At 38.7% G+C, this 20,634-nt stretch overlaps 1 protein-coding gene across 1 annotated transcript in view; it reads left to right on the top strand.

The window, feature by feature from the left end:
* Nucleotides 1-19,855, top strand: part of LOC104974629 (zinc finger protein 280B-like) — a 33,610-nt gene extending 13,755 nt beyond the window's left edge. The window contains 1 exon segment of the mRNA NM_001319890.1: nucleotides 18,056-19,855. Within this exon segment, the coding sequence (NP_001306819.1) occupies nucleotides 18,127-19,401 (1,275 nt within the window). The 5' untranslated portion in view covers nucleotides 18,056-18,126 and the 3' untranslated portion in view covers nucleotides 19,402-19,855.
* Nucleotides 19,856-20,634: the final 779 nt, after the last annotated feature.

Genomic DNA, 20,634 nt, shown 5'->3' with positions numbered 1-20,634 from the left:
AAGGCTCTAGAGCACTGGAGTTTCAGTTTTAGCATCATTCTTGGAACAGCTGCCTCTAGATACCCAGGAGGAAAAGATGAAGATCTCTCATCAACTGAGGTCCAAAGGATGTGTCAAGGTGAGCTGAACCCACCTAAGCTCCTCATGTCTTTCTCTGACATATTTAGTATGATCATCTCTAGGTCCATCCATGTTGGAAAAAATAGCACTATTTCGTTCTTTCTTATGGATAATATTCCCTTGTATGCATAATATATCTGTCTTTATCCACTCACATATTTAAGTGCCTTAAGGTCGTTTGCATGTCTTTGCTACTGTACATTGTGCTACTATAAACACTGTTGCGCATATCACTTTTCTGATGGGAGTTTTCATCTTAATGGATATATGCCCAGTAGTGTTATTGTTGGATCATATAGTAACTGTATTTTTAGAGTGTTAAAAAACTCTATACCAAGGAAGGAGATAATGGGCAGGTAGTTCAAAAGGAAGGAATATATGTATACATATGGCTGATTCATGTTGAGGTTTGAAAGAAAGCAACAAAACTCTGAAAAGCAATTACCCTTAAGAAAAAATAATAATAATTATTATAAAAGACCTGCTTACTGTTTTCAATAGTGGCTGCATCAGTTTCTTGATTTTCATGTATAGTAGTGGTAGTGAAAGTCACTCAGTCATGCCCGACTCTTTGCGACCACATGGATTATACAGCCCATGGCCAGAATACTGGAGTAGGTAGCCTTTTCCTTCTCCAGGGGATCTTCCCCACCCAGGGGTCGAAACCATGTCTCCTGCTTTGCAGGTGGATTCTTTACCAGCTGAGCCACAAGGGAACCCTGATTTTTCATGTATGCTGCTGCTGCTGCTAAGCCGCTTCATTGTGTCCGACTCTGTGAGACCCCAAGACGGCAGCGCACCGGGCTCCCCCATCCCTGGGATTCTCCAGGCAAGAACGCTGGAGTGGGTTCCCAATTCCTCTCCAATGCATGAAAGTAGAAAGTGAAAAGGAAGTCGCTCAGTCCTGTCTGACTCTTCGCGACTCCATGCCCTGCAGCCTACCAGGCTCCTCCGTCCATGGGATTTTCCAGGCAAGAGTACCGGAGTGTGGTGCCATTATAGGATGTTGTTGATCTCCCTGCAGTACATGGTTGAGTTACATGTTTTTTTCAAAATCTGTTTTGTTTTGTTTTAATACATACTCTTAGGAGTGGAGCTGCCAGGTCATATGCTTAGTCTCTCGTATTCTTGAAAAGACAAATTCCAGCAATCAGAATCCAACAACACATTAAAAAGATCATACACCATGACCAAGTGGGCTTTATCCCAGGGATGCAAGGATTCTTCAATATCCTCAAATCAATCAATGTAATACACCACATTAACAAATTGAAAAACAAAAACCATATGATTATCTCAAAAGATGCAGAGAAAGCCTTTGACAAAATCCAACATCCATTTATGATAAAAACTCTCCAGAAAGCAGGAATAGAAGGAACATACCTCAACATAGTAAAAGCTATATAAGACAAACCCTTCAGCAAACATTATCCTCAATGGTGAAAAAGTGAAAGCATTTCCTCTAAAGTCAGGAACAAGACAAGGGGGCCCACTTTCACCATTAATAATCAACAGAGTTTTGGAAGTTTTGGCCACAGCAATCAGAGGAGAAAAAGAAATAAAAGGAATCGAAATTGAAAAGAAGAGGTAAAACTCTCACTATTTGCAGATGCCATGATCCTCTACATAGAAAACTCTAAAGACTCCACCAGAAAATTACTAGAACTAATCAATGATTATAGTAAAGTTGCAGGATATAAAATCAACACACAGAAATCCCTTGCATTCCTATACACTAATAATGAGAAAACAGAAAGAGAAATTAAGGAAATAATTCCATTTACCATTGCAACAGAAAGAATAAAATACTTAGGAATATATCTACCTAAAGAAACTAAAGACCTATATATAGAAAACTATAAAACATTGGTGAAGGAAATCAAAGAGGACACTAATAGATGGGGGAATATACCATGTTCATGGATTGGAAGAATCAATATAGTGAAAATGACTATACTACCCAAAGCAATTTATAGATTCAATGCAATCCCTATCAAGCTACCAACCGTATTCTGCACAGAGCTAGAACAAACAATTTCACAATTTGTATGGAAATGCAAAAAAAAAACCTCGAATAGCCAAAGCTATCTTGAGAAAGAGAATGGAACTGGAGGAATCAACCTACCTGACTTCAGGCTCTACTACAAAGCCACACTCATCAAGACAGTATGGTACTGGCACAAAGACAGATTTATAGATCAATGGAACAAAATAGAAAGCCCAGAGATAAATCCACGCACATATGGACACCTTATCTTTGACAAAGGAGGCAAGAATATGCAATGGATTAAGGAGAATCTCTTTAACAAGTGCTGCTAGGAAAACTGGTCAACCACTTGTAAAAGAATGAAACTAGAACACTTTCTAACACCATACACAAAAATAAACTCAAAATGGATTAAAGATCTAAATGTAACACCAGAAACTATAAAACTCCTAGAGGAGAACATAGGCAAAACACTCTCCGACATACATCACAGCAGGATCCTCTATGACCCACCTCCCTGAATATTGGAAATAAAAGCAAAAATAAACAAATGTGACCTAATTAAATTCTAAAGCTTCTGCACAACAAAGGAAACTATAAGCAAGGTGAAAAGACAGCCTTCAGAATGGGAGAAAATAATAGCAAATGAAGCAACTGACAAACAACTAATCTCAAAAATATACAAGCAATTCCTACAGCTCAATTCCAGAAAAATAAATGACCCAATCAAAAAATGGGCCAAAGAACTAAATAGACATTTCTCCAAAGAAGACATACAGATGGCTCACAAACACATGAAAAGATGCTCAACATCACTCATTATCAGAGAAATGCAAATCAAAACCACTATGACGTACCATTTCACACCAGTCAGAATGGCTGCGATCCAAAAGTTTACAAGCAATAAATGCTGGAGAGGGTGTGGAGAAAAGGGAACCCTCTTATACTGTTGGTGGGAATGCAAACTAGTACAGCCACTATGGAGAACAGTGTGGAGATTCCTTAAACAACTGGAAATAGAACTGTCTTATGATCCAGCAATCCCACTGCTCACCATACACACTGAGGAAACCAGAAGGGAAAGAGGGACGTGTACCTCAATGTTCATAGCAGCAGTGTTTATAATAGCCAGGACATGGAAACAACCTAGATGCCCACCAGCAGATGAATGGATAAGAAAGCTGTGGTACATATACACAATGGAGTATTACTCAGCCATTAAAAATCATACATTTGAATCAGTTCTAATGAGGTGGATGAAACTGGAGCCTATTATACAGAGTGAAGTAAGTCAGAAAGAAAAACACCAATACAGTTTACTAATGCATATATAAGGAATTTAGAAAGATGTTAACAGTAACCCTGTATAGGAGACAGCAAAAGAGACACAGATGTATAGAACAGTCTTCTGGACTCTGTGGGAGAGGGAGAGGGTGGGAAGATTTGGGAGACTGGCATTGAAACATGTAAAATATCATGTATGAAACGAGTTACCAGTCCAGGTTTGATGCACAATACTGGATGCTTGGGGCTAGTGCACTGGGACGACCCAGAGGGGTGGTATGGGGAGGGAGGAGGGTGGAGGGTTCAGGATGGGGAACACATATATACCTGTGGCAAATTCATTTCAATATTTGGCAAAACCAATACAATATTGTAAAGTTGAAAAATAAAATTAAATTAAAAAAAATAAAGGGCACTTAGTAATGACATTTATAATGACTCCTACCAAATATATCTCACTAGTACCATAAAGATTCCCCTTTAACAATGTTTCTCTACCATGTCTTCTCTGTATAGTATTTGGTACTTTTTCACTACTCAGAGGTGATAACTCATTAGCATAGTTTGATTATCTATGTAATACACTGGGCTTCTCAGGCGGCACTGTTGTTAAGAATCTTTCAGCAAAGGCAGGAGTCAAAGGAGATGTGATTTGGGAAGATCCCCTGGAGGAGGAAATGGCAACTCACTCCAGAATTCTTGCCTGGAAAATTCCAAGGACAGAGGAACTTGTTGGGCTATGGTCTCCGGGATCACAAAAAGGTGAAGCTAAAAGAGTTCTTAGTAATTCACTATAATGAGTGTCTTTCATGTGCTTTTAAATAAATACTGAGAACTGTATTTACCTGTTGGTATTTTCTTCCAGATATGGTGTGCTATTTGACATTTTTCATCCACACAAAAGAGTTAGCAATTTTTGTTTTTTGTTTTCATTTCTGTATTTTTGTATTTATTTATTTTATTCTTATTATTTTTTACTTTACACTATTGTAGTGGTTCGCCATACATCAACATGCATCCGCCACAGGTGTACACATTTTCCCCATCCTGAACCCCCTCCTACCTCCTTAGCCATACCATCCTTCTGGGTCATCTCAGTGCACCAGCCCCAAGCTTCTCTTATCCTTCATGGAACCTGGACTGGCGATTCATTTCTAATATGATATTATACATGTTTTAATGCCATTCTCGCAAATCATTCCCCACTCCCTCTCCCACAGGGTCCAAAAGATTGTTCCATACATCTGTGTCTCTTTAGCTATCTCGCATACAGGGTTGTCATTACCATCTTTCTAAATTCCATATATATGTGTTAGTATACTGTATTGGTGTTTTTCTTTCTGGCTTACTTCATTCTGCATAATAGGCTCCAGTTTCATTCACCTCATTAGAACTGCTTCAAATGTATTCTTTTTAATGGCTGAGTAATACTCCATTGTGTATATATGCCACAGCTTTCTTATCCATTCATCTGCTGGTGGACATCTATGTTGCTTCCATGTCCTGGGTATGAGAAACTGTGCTGTGATGAACATTGGAGTACACGTGTCTCTTTCCCTTCTGGTTTCCTCAGTGTGTATGCCCAGCAGCGGGATTGCTAGGTCGTATGGCAGTCCTATTTCTAGTTTTTTTTAAGGAATCTCCACAGTGTTCTCCATAGTGGCCGTACTAGTTTACATTCCCACCAACAGTGTAAAAGGGTTCCCTTTTCTCCACATCCTCTCAAGCATTTACTGCTTATAGACGTTTGGATCACAGCCATTCTGACTGGTGTGAAGTGGTACCTCATTGTGGTTTTGATTTGCATTTATCCGATAATGAGTGATGCTGAGCATCTTTTCATGTGTTTCATAGCCATCTGTATGTCTTCTTTGGAGAAATGTCTATTTAGTTCTTTGGCCCATTTTTTGATTGGGTCATTTATTTTTTTGGAATTGAGCTGTAGGAGTTGCTTGTATATTTTTGAGTTTAGTTTGTCAGTTGCTTCATTTGTTATTATTTTTTTTCCCATTCTGAAGGCTGTGTTTTCACCTGGCTTATAGTTCTTTTGTTGTACAGAAGCTTTTAAGTTTAATTAGGTCCCATTTGTTTATTTTTGCTTTTATTTCCAATATTCTGCGGGGTGGGTCATGGAGGATCCTGCTGTGATGTATGTCAGAGAGTATTTTGTCTATGTTCTCCTCTAAAGACAGATATATTTAAAGCTCAGAAGCCTTTGGAAAATTAAGTGAGTCTTTTTTTTTTTTCCCAAGCAGTTTGAGCTGTATTTAAATGTTGATGTTTTCTTCTTAAGAGTGTCCTGTATTTCTTTTTCACTTTTTTTTTTTTTTTTTTTTTGATGAGTGACTACTGTCATGTTCAAGGGTAGGTGTCGTATCAAGTCCAGCAATAGGACCTTGTGTATATCAGATGTCCATCAGTGATAGTTTTAAGGCTGCTGTTACAGAGAAAACTCTATGCTGCAAAGCTTTATTATTTGCTCCTTTTTAGGATGGCCTGTGATGTCTGAGAGTTTTTGTCAGGCCTATGAGTACATTAGAGCAGAATGAGCCAAAGGATGCCATGAAACCTGATATATCCTCACTTTTGGATCTTTGAAGTAAGTGCTCATATTCTCTTTAAGTTGAAGACAAGGATGAGTTGGTTTTACATGTACAGATTCTTGTTCTGAAACACTGAGATGACATTAAGTATTCAGCGATGCTTGCTTTTCCCTACATATTATTAGAAATTGTTTTGTCTACCACTCTTGCTGCAATAGGTTTATACGGATTTTGTATTTAATATGTATCTGTGGGAAGAAATTGATACCAAGTTCCAGATTTATCCCTTCCATCCACCAAGGTCCTTGGCTACCATAAGTTTCTTGCCAGTTTGGATGTCCACATCACATTTGTGTGGGCACACACTGCGGTGGATTTCTGTATCCCACCACTCCAATGTATCCCATGATATTTCTTGAAATGTTCCTTCATTTAGTGTGATGATCTCTGGATTTCTCTCTATTGGTGAAGAGGGCCTACTTTCAAATTTCAGTCCTGATTAAAGCTTCATTCCAGACCTATATCACACTCCTTTATCCATTCCTCTATCCAAGTACACTATCTTACCTTTCATTTCTTTGATGTTCTGAATGATGCAGCAGGATCTAGTTTGGGGTGTGTGGTGTTTGAAATCTGTTCATGTCTGAAATACTGCAGGAGAGGATCTGATTTACCATGCTGTCATGACCTCTTTATTTATTTATTTTTCTTTCATGGGAGTGCACCTTTCTAGTCATGTCCATAGTGGCTCTTACCAGGTCCATTAAAGCATTACCTTAAAGCGTCCACTGTACTACTCCTACTCTGCCATTGATGCCATGTCCAGGATTTGACGTGGCCCTTTCCCATGCTCAGGCGGAGGTGATAATGTCCTCAGAGTTTAGATGTCTGTGTCTCTTAGAATTCACCCTATGTGTCATGTGCTTTTTTAAAGAAACACGGAATTATGTTTAGCTGTTCATATCCTCTTCCTGTTAGCTTCTCCCAAGTTTACTTTACTTATTTTCCCCTCTGTGAACCCTGAAAATTTGTTAAGGGTGCATATCAGTTAGAGCTCAGCACCCTTGTGAATATTGTGGCCATCAGCAAGAATTTTAAGGTTGCTGTTAGAGAAAATGTCCACAAGGTGACAGCATTTCTTCATTCCCTCCTCTTGTACCCATGGTAACAGCAGCCTCTTGTTATTCCCAAGTCTGGTTGTTAATGAGAGTAAAATGAGACATAGGTAGTCACCAAAAGTTTTGGTTGTTTACTCTTTGCTCTTTTTTTTTTTTTTTTTTTAAGCGAAACTATATATTTTTTAAGACTATTAACACCATTGTAGTTGTTGCATAGAAACAGTTCCACCTTCCTTTCCATAGACACTTGGAGGAATTTAGCTCTGGTTATTGTCAGAGGTATCTTTTGGAATCTATTGAGTACATATCTCTTGATACAGGAGGTCCATGTGGATTATGAATTGCATAGGTATTTGTGGGTATAACTCTATTCCAGGCTTCACCTGTTGGCCTCTCAGCCACCAAAACCCTTTGCCAACTGTAATTTTCTTACCAGGAGTGTGAGTCCATTTCACTTTTCCTTGGGCACTCATCCCATCAATATGTTTTTTAATCCCTTCTGGAAGGCATATGTTGTAATATCTCTTTAATCTGCCTTTCTTTACTTACTGTGATTCGCTCTAGGTTTCTGCATATTCCTGCAAATGGCTTTTTTTTTTTTTTTTGCATTTTCATAATGTCAGACTCATATTTATTGTGTCTCTATGTCCCATATGTTTCTCTTTTAATTTGCAGCCAGCGATTCTCTTTCCTTTCATCTCTTGGGCATTGTGACAGCTGATCCAGGGTATGTTTGTGGAAGTGGTGGTGTTGTGTGTGTTTTTCATGATCTGTTGATTGCTCAAATACTCTGGAAGTGGAGCTGACATATGACATCATCTACATCATTTTGTGATTCCTAGGTACTTTGGCAGCCATGCTCATAAAGTCTCTGAGCACTTACCTTACCTCCCACCAATGGCATACAGGGTTCCCCTTTACTAACATTGCTCTACTCTTTCTTGTCTGTAGACTTTTGGATAATGGCCTTTTTGGTTTCCCATGAGTGATATTGCCTTGCAGTTTAAGTTTTCAATTCACTGATAATAGAGCAAATGAGGCACATTTCCAGAGGCTTTTTTCTAAGCATTGACTAAGTATTTACCTGTTGATGTTTCCTTCCTGACATGTGTTTTGCACCCGTTTTTGTTGTTGTTGTTTGTTTGTTTGTTGGCATGCCATACCTGGCCATTTTCTAAGGGTCAATTCAGCTCGGTCGCTCAGTCATGTCCAACTCTTTGTGACCCCATGAATAGCAGTACGCCAGGCCTCCCTGTCCATCACCAACTCCCGGAGTTTACTCGGACAGGTTCATCGAGTCAGTAACGCCATCCAGCAATCTCATCCTCTGTCGTCCCCTTTTCCTCCTGCCCCCAATCCCTCCCAGCATCAGAGTCTTTTCCAATGAGTCAACTCTGGATGAGGTGGCCAAAGTACTGGAGTTTCAGCTTCAGCATCATTCCTTCCAAAGAATTCCCAGGACTCATCTCCTACAGAATGGACTTGTTGGATCTATTTCCAAGGGACTCTCAAGAGTCTTCTCCAACACCACAGATCAAAAGCATCAATTCTTCAGTGGTCAGCCTTCTTCACAGTCCCACTCTCACATCCATACAGGACCACAGGAAAAACCATAGCCTTGACTAGATGGACCTTTGTTGGCAAAGTAATGTCTCTGCTTTTGAATATGCTATCTAGGTTGGACATAACTTTCCTTCCAAGGAGTAAGTGTCTTTTAATTTCATGGCTGCAGTCACCATCTGCAGTGCTTTTGCATCCCCCCAAAATAAATCTGACACTGCTTCCACTGTTTCCCCATCTATTTGCCATGAAGTACATGGGACCGGATGGCATGATCTTCATTTTCTGAATGTTGAGCTTTAAGTCAACTTTTTCTCTCTCCACTTTCACTTGCATCAAGAGGCTTTTTAGCTCCTCTTCACTTTCTGCCATAAGGGTGGTATCATCTGCATATCTGAGGTTATTGATAATTTTCCCTGCAATCTTGATTCCAGCTTTTGCTTCTTCCACTCCAGAGTTTCTCATGAGATCACACTGCATAGAAGTTAAATAAGCATGGTGACAATATACAGCCTTGACTTACTCTTTTGCTATTTGGAACCAGTCTGTTGTTCCATGATGAGTTCTAACTGTTGCTTCCTGACCTGCATACAGATTTCTCAAGAGGCAGGTCGGGTGGTCTGGTATTCCCATCTCTTTCAGAATTTTCCACACTTTATTGTGATCCACACAGTCAAAGGCTTTGACATAGTCAGTCAAGTAGAAATAAATGTATTTTTCTGGAACTCTTGTTTTTTTCATGATCTAGCGGATGTTGCCAACTAGATCTCTGGGTCCTCTGCCTTTTCTAAAACCAGCTTGAACATCAGGAAGTTCATGGTTCACATATTACTGAACCCTGACTTGGAGAATTTTGAGCATTACTTTACTAGCATGTGAGATGAGTGTAATTGTGCAGTAGTTTGAGCATTCTTTAGCATTGCCTTTCTCTGAAATTGGAATGAAAACTGACCTTTTTCAGTCCTTTGGCCACTGCTGAGTTTTCCACACTTGCTGGCATATTGAGTGCAACCTTTCACAGCATCATCTTTCAGGATTTGAAATAGCTCAAATGGAATTCCGTCACCTCCATTAGCTGTTCTCATAGTGATGCTTTCTACGGCCCACTTCATTTCACATTCCAGGATATCTGGCTCTTGGTCAGTGATCACACCACCCTAATTATCTGGGTCATGAAGCTCTGTTTTTGTACAGTTCTTCTGTGTATTCTTTCCACCTCAATTCTTGTTTATTCAGTGATATTCTAGCAAGTCTCTTCTTTGTCCTGGGTTAAGTTTTCTGTTTCTCTGGATGGTTCCCATCAGCAAACAGAATGACTATAATCTTACCTCTCATTAAAAATCTGTCCTTTGGTGACACATCGCCTATGCTTTTTTTTATTTCATATTTGCTTATGCTAGACTTCTGCAGAGTTGTTTGTAGAATCTGTTATCTCCAGGTCTCTCATTTTCCTTTAAATTCACTCTTGTCAAAGTCAACAGTGAATTCCAAATGTTTAACTCATTGGTCAATTTTTAGTTGTTATTTTATTTAATTTATGACAGCCTTTATCAGAGCAGTGCATTTCCTCCTCCCTGAAAAAAAATATTTCATTTGCGTTACAGAATGCTTCTCTTTCCTGCTTCTTTTCTACTTACAGTTCTCCCACATGCAATGTGTGACCTCTGTGTCTGGCTTTATTCAGATGTCACATTTTCTTTTAAAATATTTATTTATTTAGCTATGTGGCATGTGGGATCTTAGTTCCCTGCCCAGGGATGGAAACTGTGCATAGTCTTAAACACTTAAACATTTCCAGGGAAGTCCCCTAGTTTGTGTATTTTCAAGATTCATCCACTTCTTGGCTGTATAGCAATGCATTTTTTTAATGGCTGTATATGGTACATCAATACGGTATATGACTTACATGAACTCCACTGTGAACAATTACCACGATTTTTTATCCATTCATCAATTAATAGATAATATTTGGATGGTGTATTCTTTGTGGCTATTGTGAGTAATGCTGTTGGGAACACTGTTTTTGAATGGACTTAATAGTTTCAGGGATTTTTTTTTTTTATATATATACAAAAGAGTGAGATTTCTGGATCATATGGCTACTATATATTCAATTTTTGAGGTACTGACAAACCAAAGTGGTTGTACCATTTTACAGCAATATATTTTCAACAATATATTTCAGCAGTATATTTTCAACATTTTCAACAATATATGAAGATTCGTTTTCTCCACATCCTCTGCAGCACTTGTTATTTTTCCTGGTTTTGATTATAGCCAAGCTAATGTGTGTGAAGTAGTATTTCAATGAAACTGATTTACATTTTGCTAAGGGCTTCCCTGGTGGCTCAGAAGGTAAAGTGTCTGCCTGCAATGCAGGAGACCTGGGTTTGATTCCTGGGTCAGGAAGATCCCCTGGAGAAGGAAATGACAATCCACCCCAGCACTCTTGCCTGGAAAATCCCATGGATGGAGGAGCCTGATAGGCGACAGTCCATGGGGTCGCAAAGAGTCGGACAGGACTGAGCGACTTAATTTCTTTCACTTTCAATCATGTTAAGCAGTATTTTTGGTGAAATGTCTATTCAAATTCTTTTCCTGGTTGTTAAAAGTTTTTGTTGTAAAAAAAAATCTAACTTAAATTTTCACCATTTTAACCATTTTTACATGCTAAGTATTTCACATACTTTCATCAGCCTTTTTGGAGAAAGAAATGGCAACCCACTCCAGTATTCTTGCCTGGAGAACCCCATGGACAAAGGAGCCTGATGGGCTACAGTCCATGTGAAAGCAAAGACTCATACATGACTGAGCAACTAATACACACACACACACACACACACACACACACACACACAGTTACAGTGTTGTTTTATTGTTGTTGTCATAGTTTTCGCTGTGCTATGCAGCTTGAATGACAGTTTCCTGGTTGAGAACCCTACCCAGGCCCCTGATAGGAAAGCGTGGAGTCCTAACCTCTGAACTATCATGGAATTCCTTATCATATTGTTAAGAAACATATCTTTACACCTTTTCATCTTGCAAAATTGAAACTATACCCATCACCTGTCCCATTTAACAACAACTCCTCTTTTCTTCCCTGTTTCCCTAGATCCTGGACTCCATTATTCTACTTTGTTCCTTTCTATTGCTTGACTATGTTAGATATTTCATATAAGTGGAAACTTACAGTATTTGTCTTTTTTTTATGACTGGCTTAATTCCTTTGGCTGGATGTTTTATTTTTTAAGTGAATTTATTTTTTATTTATTTTTTAACAACAATAATGTATTGGTTTTGCCATATATCAAAATGAATCCGCCACAGGTATACATATGTTCCCAATCCTGAACTCTCCTCCCTCCTCCCACCCCATACCATTCCTCTGGGTCATCCCAGTGCACCAGCCCCAAGCCTCCTGTATCCTGCATTCAACCTGGACTGGCGATTCATTTCGAATATGATATTATACATGTTTTAATGCCATTCTCCCAAATCATTCTCCCCTCCCTCTCCCACAGAGTCCAAAACACTACTCTATACATCTGTGTCTCTTTTGCTGTCTTGCATACAGTGTTGTTGTTACCATCATTCTAAATTCCATATATATGTGTTAGTATACTGTATTGGTGTTTTTCTTTCTGGCTTACTTCAGTCTTTATAATAGGCTCCAGTTTAATTCACCTCATTAGAACTGATTCAAATGTATTCTTTTAAATGGCTGAGTAGTACTCCATTGTTTATACGTACCATAGCTTTCTGATCCATTCATCTGCGGATGGTCATCTAGGTTGCTTCCATGTCCTGGCTATTAGAAACAGTGCTGTGATGAACATTGGGGTACACATGTCTCTTTCAATTCTGGTTTCCTCAATGTGTGTGCCCAGCAGTGGGATCACTGGGTTGTATGGCAGTTCTATTTCCAGGTTTTTTTTTATTATTTTTTTTTTAAGGAATCTCCACACTGTTCTCCATAGTGGCTGTATTAATTTGCATTCCCATCAATAGTGTAGGAGGGTTCCCTTTTCTCCACACCCTCTCCAGCATGTATTGCTTGTAGACTTTTGAATTGCAGCCATTCTGACTGGCGTAACATGGTACCTCATTGTGGATTTTGATTTGCATTTCTCTGATAATGAGTGATGTTGAGCATTTTTTCATGTGTTTGTTAGCCATCTGTATGTCTTCTTTGGAGAAATGTATATTTAGTTCTTTGGCCCATTTTTTGATTGGGTTGTTTATTTTTCTGGAATTGAGCTGCAGGAGTTGCTTGTATATTTTTGAGATTAGCTGTTTTTCAGTTGCTACATTTGCTATTATTTTCTCCCATTCTGAAGCCGTCTTTTCACCTTCCTAATAGTTCCTTTGTGGTGCAGAAGCTTTTACGTTTAATTAGGTCCCATTTGTTTATTTTTGCTGTTATTTCCAGTACTCTGGGAGGTGGGTCATAGAGGATCCTGCTCTGATGTATGTCGGAGAGTGTTTTGCCTATGTTCTCCTCTAGGAGTTTTATAATTTCTGGTCTTATGTTTAGATCTTTAATCCATTCTGAGTTTATTTTTGTGTATGGTGTTAAAAAGTGTTCTGCTACTGCTGCTAAGTCACTTCAGTCGTGTCCGACTCTGTGCGACCCAATAGACGGCAGCCCACCAAGCTCCACAGGCCCTGGGATTCTCCAGGCAAGAACACTGGAGTTGGTTGCCATTTTCTTCTCCAGTGCATGAAAGTGAAAAGTGAAAGTGAAATCACTCAGTCATGGCTGAACCTTAGCGACCCCATGAACTGCAGCCTTCCAGGCTCCTCTGTCCATGGTATTTTCCAGGCAAGAGTACTGGAGTCAGGTGCCATTGCCTTCTCCAAAAAGTGTTCTGCTTTCATTCTTTTACAAGTGATTGACAAGTTTTCCAGCACCACTTGTTAAAGAGATCGTCTTTTCTCCATTGTATATTCTTGCCTCCTTTGTCAAAGATAAGGTGTCCATAGGTGTGTGGGTTTACCTCTGGGCTTTCTGGTTTTTTTCCCCATTGATCTATATTTCTGTCTCTGTGCCAGTACCATATTGTCTTGATGATTGTGGCTTTGTAGTAGAGCCTGAGGTTGTTATTTTATTTAATTTATTGGCAGCCTTTATTAGAGCAGTTCATTTCCTCCTCCCTGGAAAAAAAATGTTTCATTTGGATTATAGAATGCTTGTCTTTCCTGCTTCTCTTCTATGTACAGTTCTTCAAGATACAATGTGTGACCTTTGTGTCTGGCTTTATTCAGATGCCATGTTTTCTTTTCAAATATTTATTTATCTAGCTATGTGGCATGTGGGATCTTAGTTCCTAGCCCAGGGATGGAACCTGTGCAGAGTCTTAAACACTGGATCTCCAGGAAAGTCCCCTAGTTTGTGTATTTTCAAGATTCATCCATTTCTTGGCTGTATAGCAGCACATTTTTTTTTTATGGCTGAATATGGTATATCAGTATGGTATGTGGCTTACCTGTAGTCCATTGTGAGCATATACCACCATTTATTTATCCATTCATCAACTAATGGATAATATTTGGATGGTGTATTCTTTGTGGCTATTGTGAATAATGTTGCTGTGAACACTGTTTTTGCATGGACTCAACATTTTCATTTTTTATGGATATATACAAAAGAGTGAAATCTCTGGATCATATGGCTACTCTATATTAATTTTTGAGGTACTTACAAACCACTTATCCAAAGTGATTGTACTATTTTACAGCAATTACATCAACAATATATGAAGATTCCTTTTCTCCACATCCTCTGCAGCACTTGTTATTATTCCTCTTTTTGATTACAGCCAACCTAATGGTAGGAGAAGGCAATGGCACCCCACTCCAGTACTCTTGCCTGGAAAATCCCATGGATGGAGTAGCCTGGTGGGCTACAGTCCATGGGGTCACTAGGAGTCAGACACGGCTGAGCGACTTCACTTTCACTTTTCACTTTCATGCATTGGAGAAGGAAATGACAACCCACTCAAGTGTTCTTACCTGGAGAATCCCAGGGACAGGGGAGCCTGGTGGGCTGCCGTCTATGGGGTCGCACAGAGTCAGACAGGACTGAAGCGACTTAGCAGCAGCAGCAACCTAATAGGTGTGAAGTAGTATCTCACTGAGACTGATTTACATTTTGTTACAGGCTTCCTTGGTGGCTCAGAAGGTAAGGTGTCTGCCTGCAATGCAGGAGACCTGGGATCGATTCCTGGGTTGGGAAGATCCTCTGGAGAAGGAAATGACAATCCACTCCAGCATTCTTGCCTGGAAAATCCCATGGATGGAGGAGCATTATAGGCTACCATCCATGGGGTCGCAAAGAGTCAGACATGACTGAGTGACTTCACTTTCTTTCACTTTCAATCATGTTAAGCAGTATTTTTTGTGATTGTTGGCCATTTGCATATCATATTTGGTGAAAAGTCCATTCAAATTATTTTCCTGGTTGTTAGATTTTTTTTAATTGTTGTAAAAAAAACAAACATCTAACTTAAATTTTTACCATTTTAACCATTTTTACGTGCTAAGTATTTCACACAATTTCATCAGCCTTTTTGGAGAAAGAAATGGCAGCCCATTCCAGTATTCTTGCCTGGAGAATCCCATCGACAAAGGAGCCTGGTGGGCTACAGTCCATGGGGAGACAATGAGTCATACACGACTGAGCAACTCACACAAGTACACACACACACACACACACACACACACACACACTCACACACACAGTCACAGTGCTGTTTTGTTGTTGTTGTCATTTTTTTAGCTGTTCTATGCAGCTTAAATGACAGTTTCCTGGTTGAGAATCATACCCAGGCCCCTGATAGGAAAGTTTGGAGTCCTAACCTCTGAAATATCATGGAATTCCTTATCACATTGCTATGAAATAGATCTCTACACCTTTTCATCTTGCAAAATTGAAACTCTGTACCCATCACCTGTCCCATTAAACAACAACTCATCTTTTCTTCCCTGTTTCCATGGACCCTGGACTCCATCATTCCACTTTGTTCCTTTCTATTGCTTGACTATATTAGACATTTTGTATAAGTGGAAACATACACTTTTGTCTTTTTTATGACTGGCTTATTTCCTTTGGCTTGATGTCTTAAGTGATCATGAAGTTGTAGCTTGGGGCAGAATTTCCTTTATATGGCTTAATTATGTTCCATTATATGTATGTATCACATTTGATAGATGTTTAGATGCTTCCACCTCTTAGTTGTTGTGATTAGTGCTGCTTTGAGCATGGCTATGCAAATATCTCAAGACCCCATGTTAACTTCTTTTGAATTTATATTCAGAAGTGGAATTGATGAATCATGTGGTAGTTCTATTTTTAATTTTTTCAGGAGGCTTTAGACTGTTTTCTGTAGCAGTTGCACCATTTTAAAATCTATCCATAACACACAAGGTCCAGTTTCTGTACATACTTGCCAAGAGTTTTCCTTTCCTTTCCTTCCTTTTACCTTTCCTTTCCTTCCTTTTACCTTTCCTTTCCTTCATATGTAAACACACACACATGCACGAACAATTTTTTTCATATCCTTTCCCATTACTGTTTATCACAAATTATGAATATAGTTCCTTGTGCTACACAGTAGGATCTTTTTTTATCTATTCTATATATTAACATTATAGTTTGCATCTGCTAGTCACCAGCTCCCAATCTATGCCTCCCCCACCCTTCCTCTCTTGGTAATCACATAGTCTGCTCACTGTGTCTGTGAGTCTGTTTCTGTTTCACAGATAAGTTCATTTGTGTTATAGTTTATAGTCCACATGTAAGTGAAACCATATGATATTTGTCTTTCTCTTTCTGACATCCTAAGTATTATTTTTAATGCTAATGTAGAGTCAAGTGTTTACTTGACTTCATTTTCAGAACATTTGTTGCTACTGTATAGAAATGTGTTTGACTTTTAAAATATTTATCTTATATTCTTCAAGCTTTTTATTAATTCTAATACCTGTGGTTTCTTTGGGATTTTCTATATATATAAAAGTATGGTATCTCCAATATACTTTGACATTTTCCTTTCCATTCTGAAGGCTGTTTTTTTGTTTGTTTGTTTGTTTGTTTGTTTTTTTAAGCAACAACAACAATTCCTTTTTCTTACCTGATTGCTCTGGTTATAGAACTGCCAGTTTAATATTGAACCAAAGTGTGGAATAGACTTCCTTATGTTGTTCCCAATCTTATAGGGAAAGCTTTCAGTGTTTCATTATTAAGTATGATTTAGCTGTGGGTCGTTTACAGGTACCCTTTGAGAAAGTTCTCTTCTGTTCTTAGTTATTAAGTGGTTTACTTGAACCCCTATTATGAAAAGGTGCTAGATTCAGGGAAATGCTTTTTCTGCAGGCAGATGTGTTTTTTGTCCTTTATTGTGTTAAAATGGCATAATGTCGATTGACTTTCATATAATGAACCAACTTTGCATACCTCCATAAATCCCATGTGATCATGGTATATAATCTTTTTTATATGTTGTTAGGTTTTGTTTGCAAGTATTTTGTTGAGGACTCTTGCATCTGTATTCATACAGAATATCCGTTGTGTGTGTGTGTGTGTGTTTGATGTCTCTGTCTGATATTGGTATTAGAGAAATACTGTCATGACTTTGCCTGATACGTGGGGAAGAGAAATGTGGAATGAAGGATGAAGCATTGTTGGATTTAAGTTTAGTCAGGATTAGAGGGAGAAATTTAGGATGTATAAGTGTGGCTTTGGGGGTGAGATTATCAAGAGAGTTCATTCTCAATTTTCTAGGCCTGTGTTAAGTGCTTGACATTGAATTATGCTGTTTGTTAACTGTGTATAGATACTTTATATTTGAATTTGCTACCTATTTTCTGTATTAACATTTATGAAATTAGTATGTGTGAATCAATTGTAATGTGCATTTAAGATAACTTTTTTTCCAATTTTACTACAAAACAAGATGCCATTAAATAGCTGACGCTTTTTAAAAAGAGCTTAACCTTAAGTCTAAGAAATAAGCATGTTTGTCTTTAAGGTGCGGAAACACATTTAAAAGTTATAAATTTGCCCAAAAAGATGCAGCTGGTGTGTGATTAACTTAGAATTCCAGCTTAATCTTCTTTGACTCCAAAGTCCATGTTTCTAAACACTGTACAATAGTGCAGTTGTAAAAATACTCGTGCTTTACATGTGATTTCTCCTAATGATCAGTGGTGGTATTCTGTTTTTTCTTTTTCTTTCTTTTTTTTTTAATTAGAAGAGATTAAAATCAACATGGAACAAAGCTATTATTCTTGAGTCATGTAGACTTGTAGTCATAGGTTATTCATCTTTCATTTAGTCTGTTTGATGCTCAGTATCTTTATTTGTAAGATAAGGGTTATCTTTGGAGATAACCAAATAGCACATTTTTCTGTACTTAACTAATATGTAGTATATTTATACCTAGGTGGCAGTTTATTTAAAGGAAGCACTGGGACTTGTGGTCACACCCTCCAAGAACAAAAAAGTATTTAAAATATGGAACCACCATGGATGTCATGTGAAGAAGAACAAGAGCCAGAACCACAGAAAAGTGAGGGAGAAACCAAACTAGTAAATGATGAAGATGCTGAACTCATCTTGGTTGGAGTGGAACATGTACATGAGGATGATGATGTGATCTTTGTTGGGATGACCTCAAATTCAAAACCAGTCATTTCAAACATACTGAACAGAGTTACCCCAGGTTCTTGTTCAAGGAGAAATAGGTATGGTCACTTCAGGAAAGATAATGCTCAGAAATTACAGCCTGTTAGTCATGTGACTCCTACATCAGAAGCAAAGACTGTCTTGCCACTTTCTGTCTCTGAATCAAGATCAACAGATAGTCCTATTATTATTGAGCTTTTGTGCAAAGCGGATTCTAAAAATATTTCACCACAAATAGTGCCTAATAGCTTTTCAGAGTTATGTTCTCCTTTGATTACCTTCACAAGTTCATTGCAGCATCCAGTAGAAACAGCAGTTTCTGCAGGAGATATGGATAAAAGTCCTCGTGTATCAAGGCGACTTTCCACTTCTGAAACAAATAGCACAAGTCCCAAAAGACCCAAACTCAGTGATGGAATTATAGGAGAACATTCTTTAGCTTTGTCCCTTTCAGGTACTTTTCATACAGTGACTACTCAGCAAAGCACACCAGACAGTGTTCATAACTCATTAAGCCATGTTCAGAGTGGAGAACCTTGTCCAACAGCTTTTCCAAAGGACAATGTTCATTGCAAGCCTGTAAGTCCTTTAGGGGGAAATGTATTGACAAAAACTGACTTTCCAAGTGTATCAAGTCAAAATAAGTTTGCTGATCCCACAGAAGGCAATCTGATTGTGTTACTTCGTGACTTCTACTATGGACAGCATATAGGAGATGGGCAGCCAGAACCAAAAACTCACACAGCCTTTAAATGCCTCAGCTGCTTGAAGGTTCTAAAAAATGTTGAGTTTATGAATCACATGAAGCACCATTTGGAACTTGAGAGGCTGAGAGGTGACAGCTGGAAATACCACACCACCTGCCAGCACTGCCACCGCCAGTTTCCTACGCCCTTCCAGCTGCAGTGTCACATTGAAAGTGTCCACACTTCCCAGGAGCCCTGCACAGTCTGTAAAATCTGTGAATTGTCCTTTGAGGCAGATCAGATTCTCTTACAGCACATGAAAGATAATCATAAGCCTGGTGAAATGCCCTATGTATGCCAGTTACAGATCATCATTCTTTGCAGATGTGGATGCACATTTCAGAGCATACCATGGTAACACTGAGAATTTACTTTGCCCCTTTTGTCTCCAAATTTTTAAAACTGAAGCACTATACATATGTCATTATAGACAGCACTGGGCAAAGAGTTTTCACCAGTGTTCCAAATGTCGGCTACAATTTTTAACTTGTAAAGAGAAAAGGGAGCACAAGACCCAGTGTCATCAAATGTTTAAGAAGCCTAAGCAGCTAGAAGGATTACCTCCTGAAACAAAAGTTGTTATTCAGGTATCACTGGAACCCCTTCAACCAGGATTGGTGGAAGTAGCATCCGTTACTGTGAATGCATCTGATTCTGAACCATCACTCCCCAAATCTAAAAGTAGGAGGTCAAAAAAACCCAGTTAATTCTACTTTAAGTAAGTCTGAAGCAAGTATTTCAAAGTTATAAACTCCATTAAAAACAAAAAATTCAACCATAGCATTATTCAATAATAAATACAGAGAAACCAATGCGTAATTTATGTTTTTGTTTTAAATACATGAAGTATAGTTTTGTTTGAATATTGAGATGTTATTTAAAAATGTATTACCTGTTTTTCATACAGTTGTCTTAGCACTAAAAAGTATGTGTGCGTGTGTGTGTGTGAGAGAGAGGCAGAACGAGAGAGGTGGCGAAAGGAAAAGTAACAGCCTATTTTGGTATCTCATGTTATTTGTAAGTTCGAAAGCTCTGCTATACGTATAATCTGTAGAGTGTTTTAGCAACGTAATTTTCAACTGTTTTCATGCCTTGACTATCTCAATATTAACTATATAGCCAGATTGGAATGGCTTTGTTATTGTATGTTCCCTTGTGCTGCTGAACTCTCCGAAATGCCTCTGTTGTGCTGATCTAAGATAACCTGGCTCCAAAAGCCTGGTGTGGAGAAGTTGATGGAGAAGCTATGATGTGAGTTGGGACCAGACATGGGTTTAGTCAGTGGAGAGCTGTGGCTTCTTGTCCCATTGGAGGAAGAGGTATGCATTCCCTCCAGGCATGGAGCCAAGGCAGAAGGAACACTGTCTCAGAGTATCTTTACCTAGCCCAGGGACATCTCAAGGAAGCCAACCATTTAAATGCCTGTGTTTGGTGAGAGGCCCCTGCAAGCATCAAGCAGGCCCTGTGTTATCATTGACTGCAGTTGGGGAAGCAGAGATAGTTAATAGAATGAGGCATGGTTCCTGTGGACCTCCTGTTGAGTGATCAAAAGGGGAATTTGATTCATTCCATCCCCTTTCCCATTTGGCTA

The sequence above is a fragment of the Bos taurus genome, chromosome Y (assembly GCF_002263795.3).
Source record: "Bos taurus isolate L1 Dominette 01449 registration number 42190680 breed Hereford chromosome Y, ARS-UCD2.0, whole genome shotgun sequence".
NCBI lineage: Eukaryota > Metazoa > Chordata > Mammalia > Artiodactyla > Bovidae > Bos > Bos taurus.
Note: the sequence above shows the minus strand (reverse complement) of the source record. Positions and strands in the feature narration are given on the sequence as shown.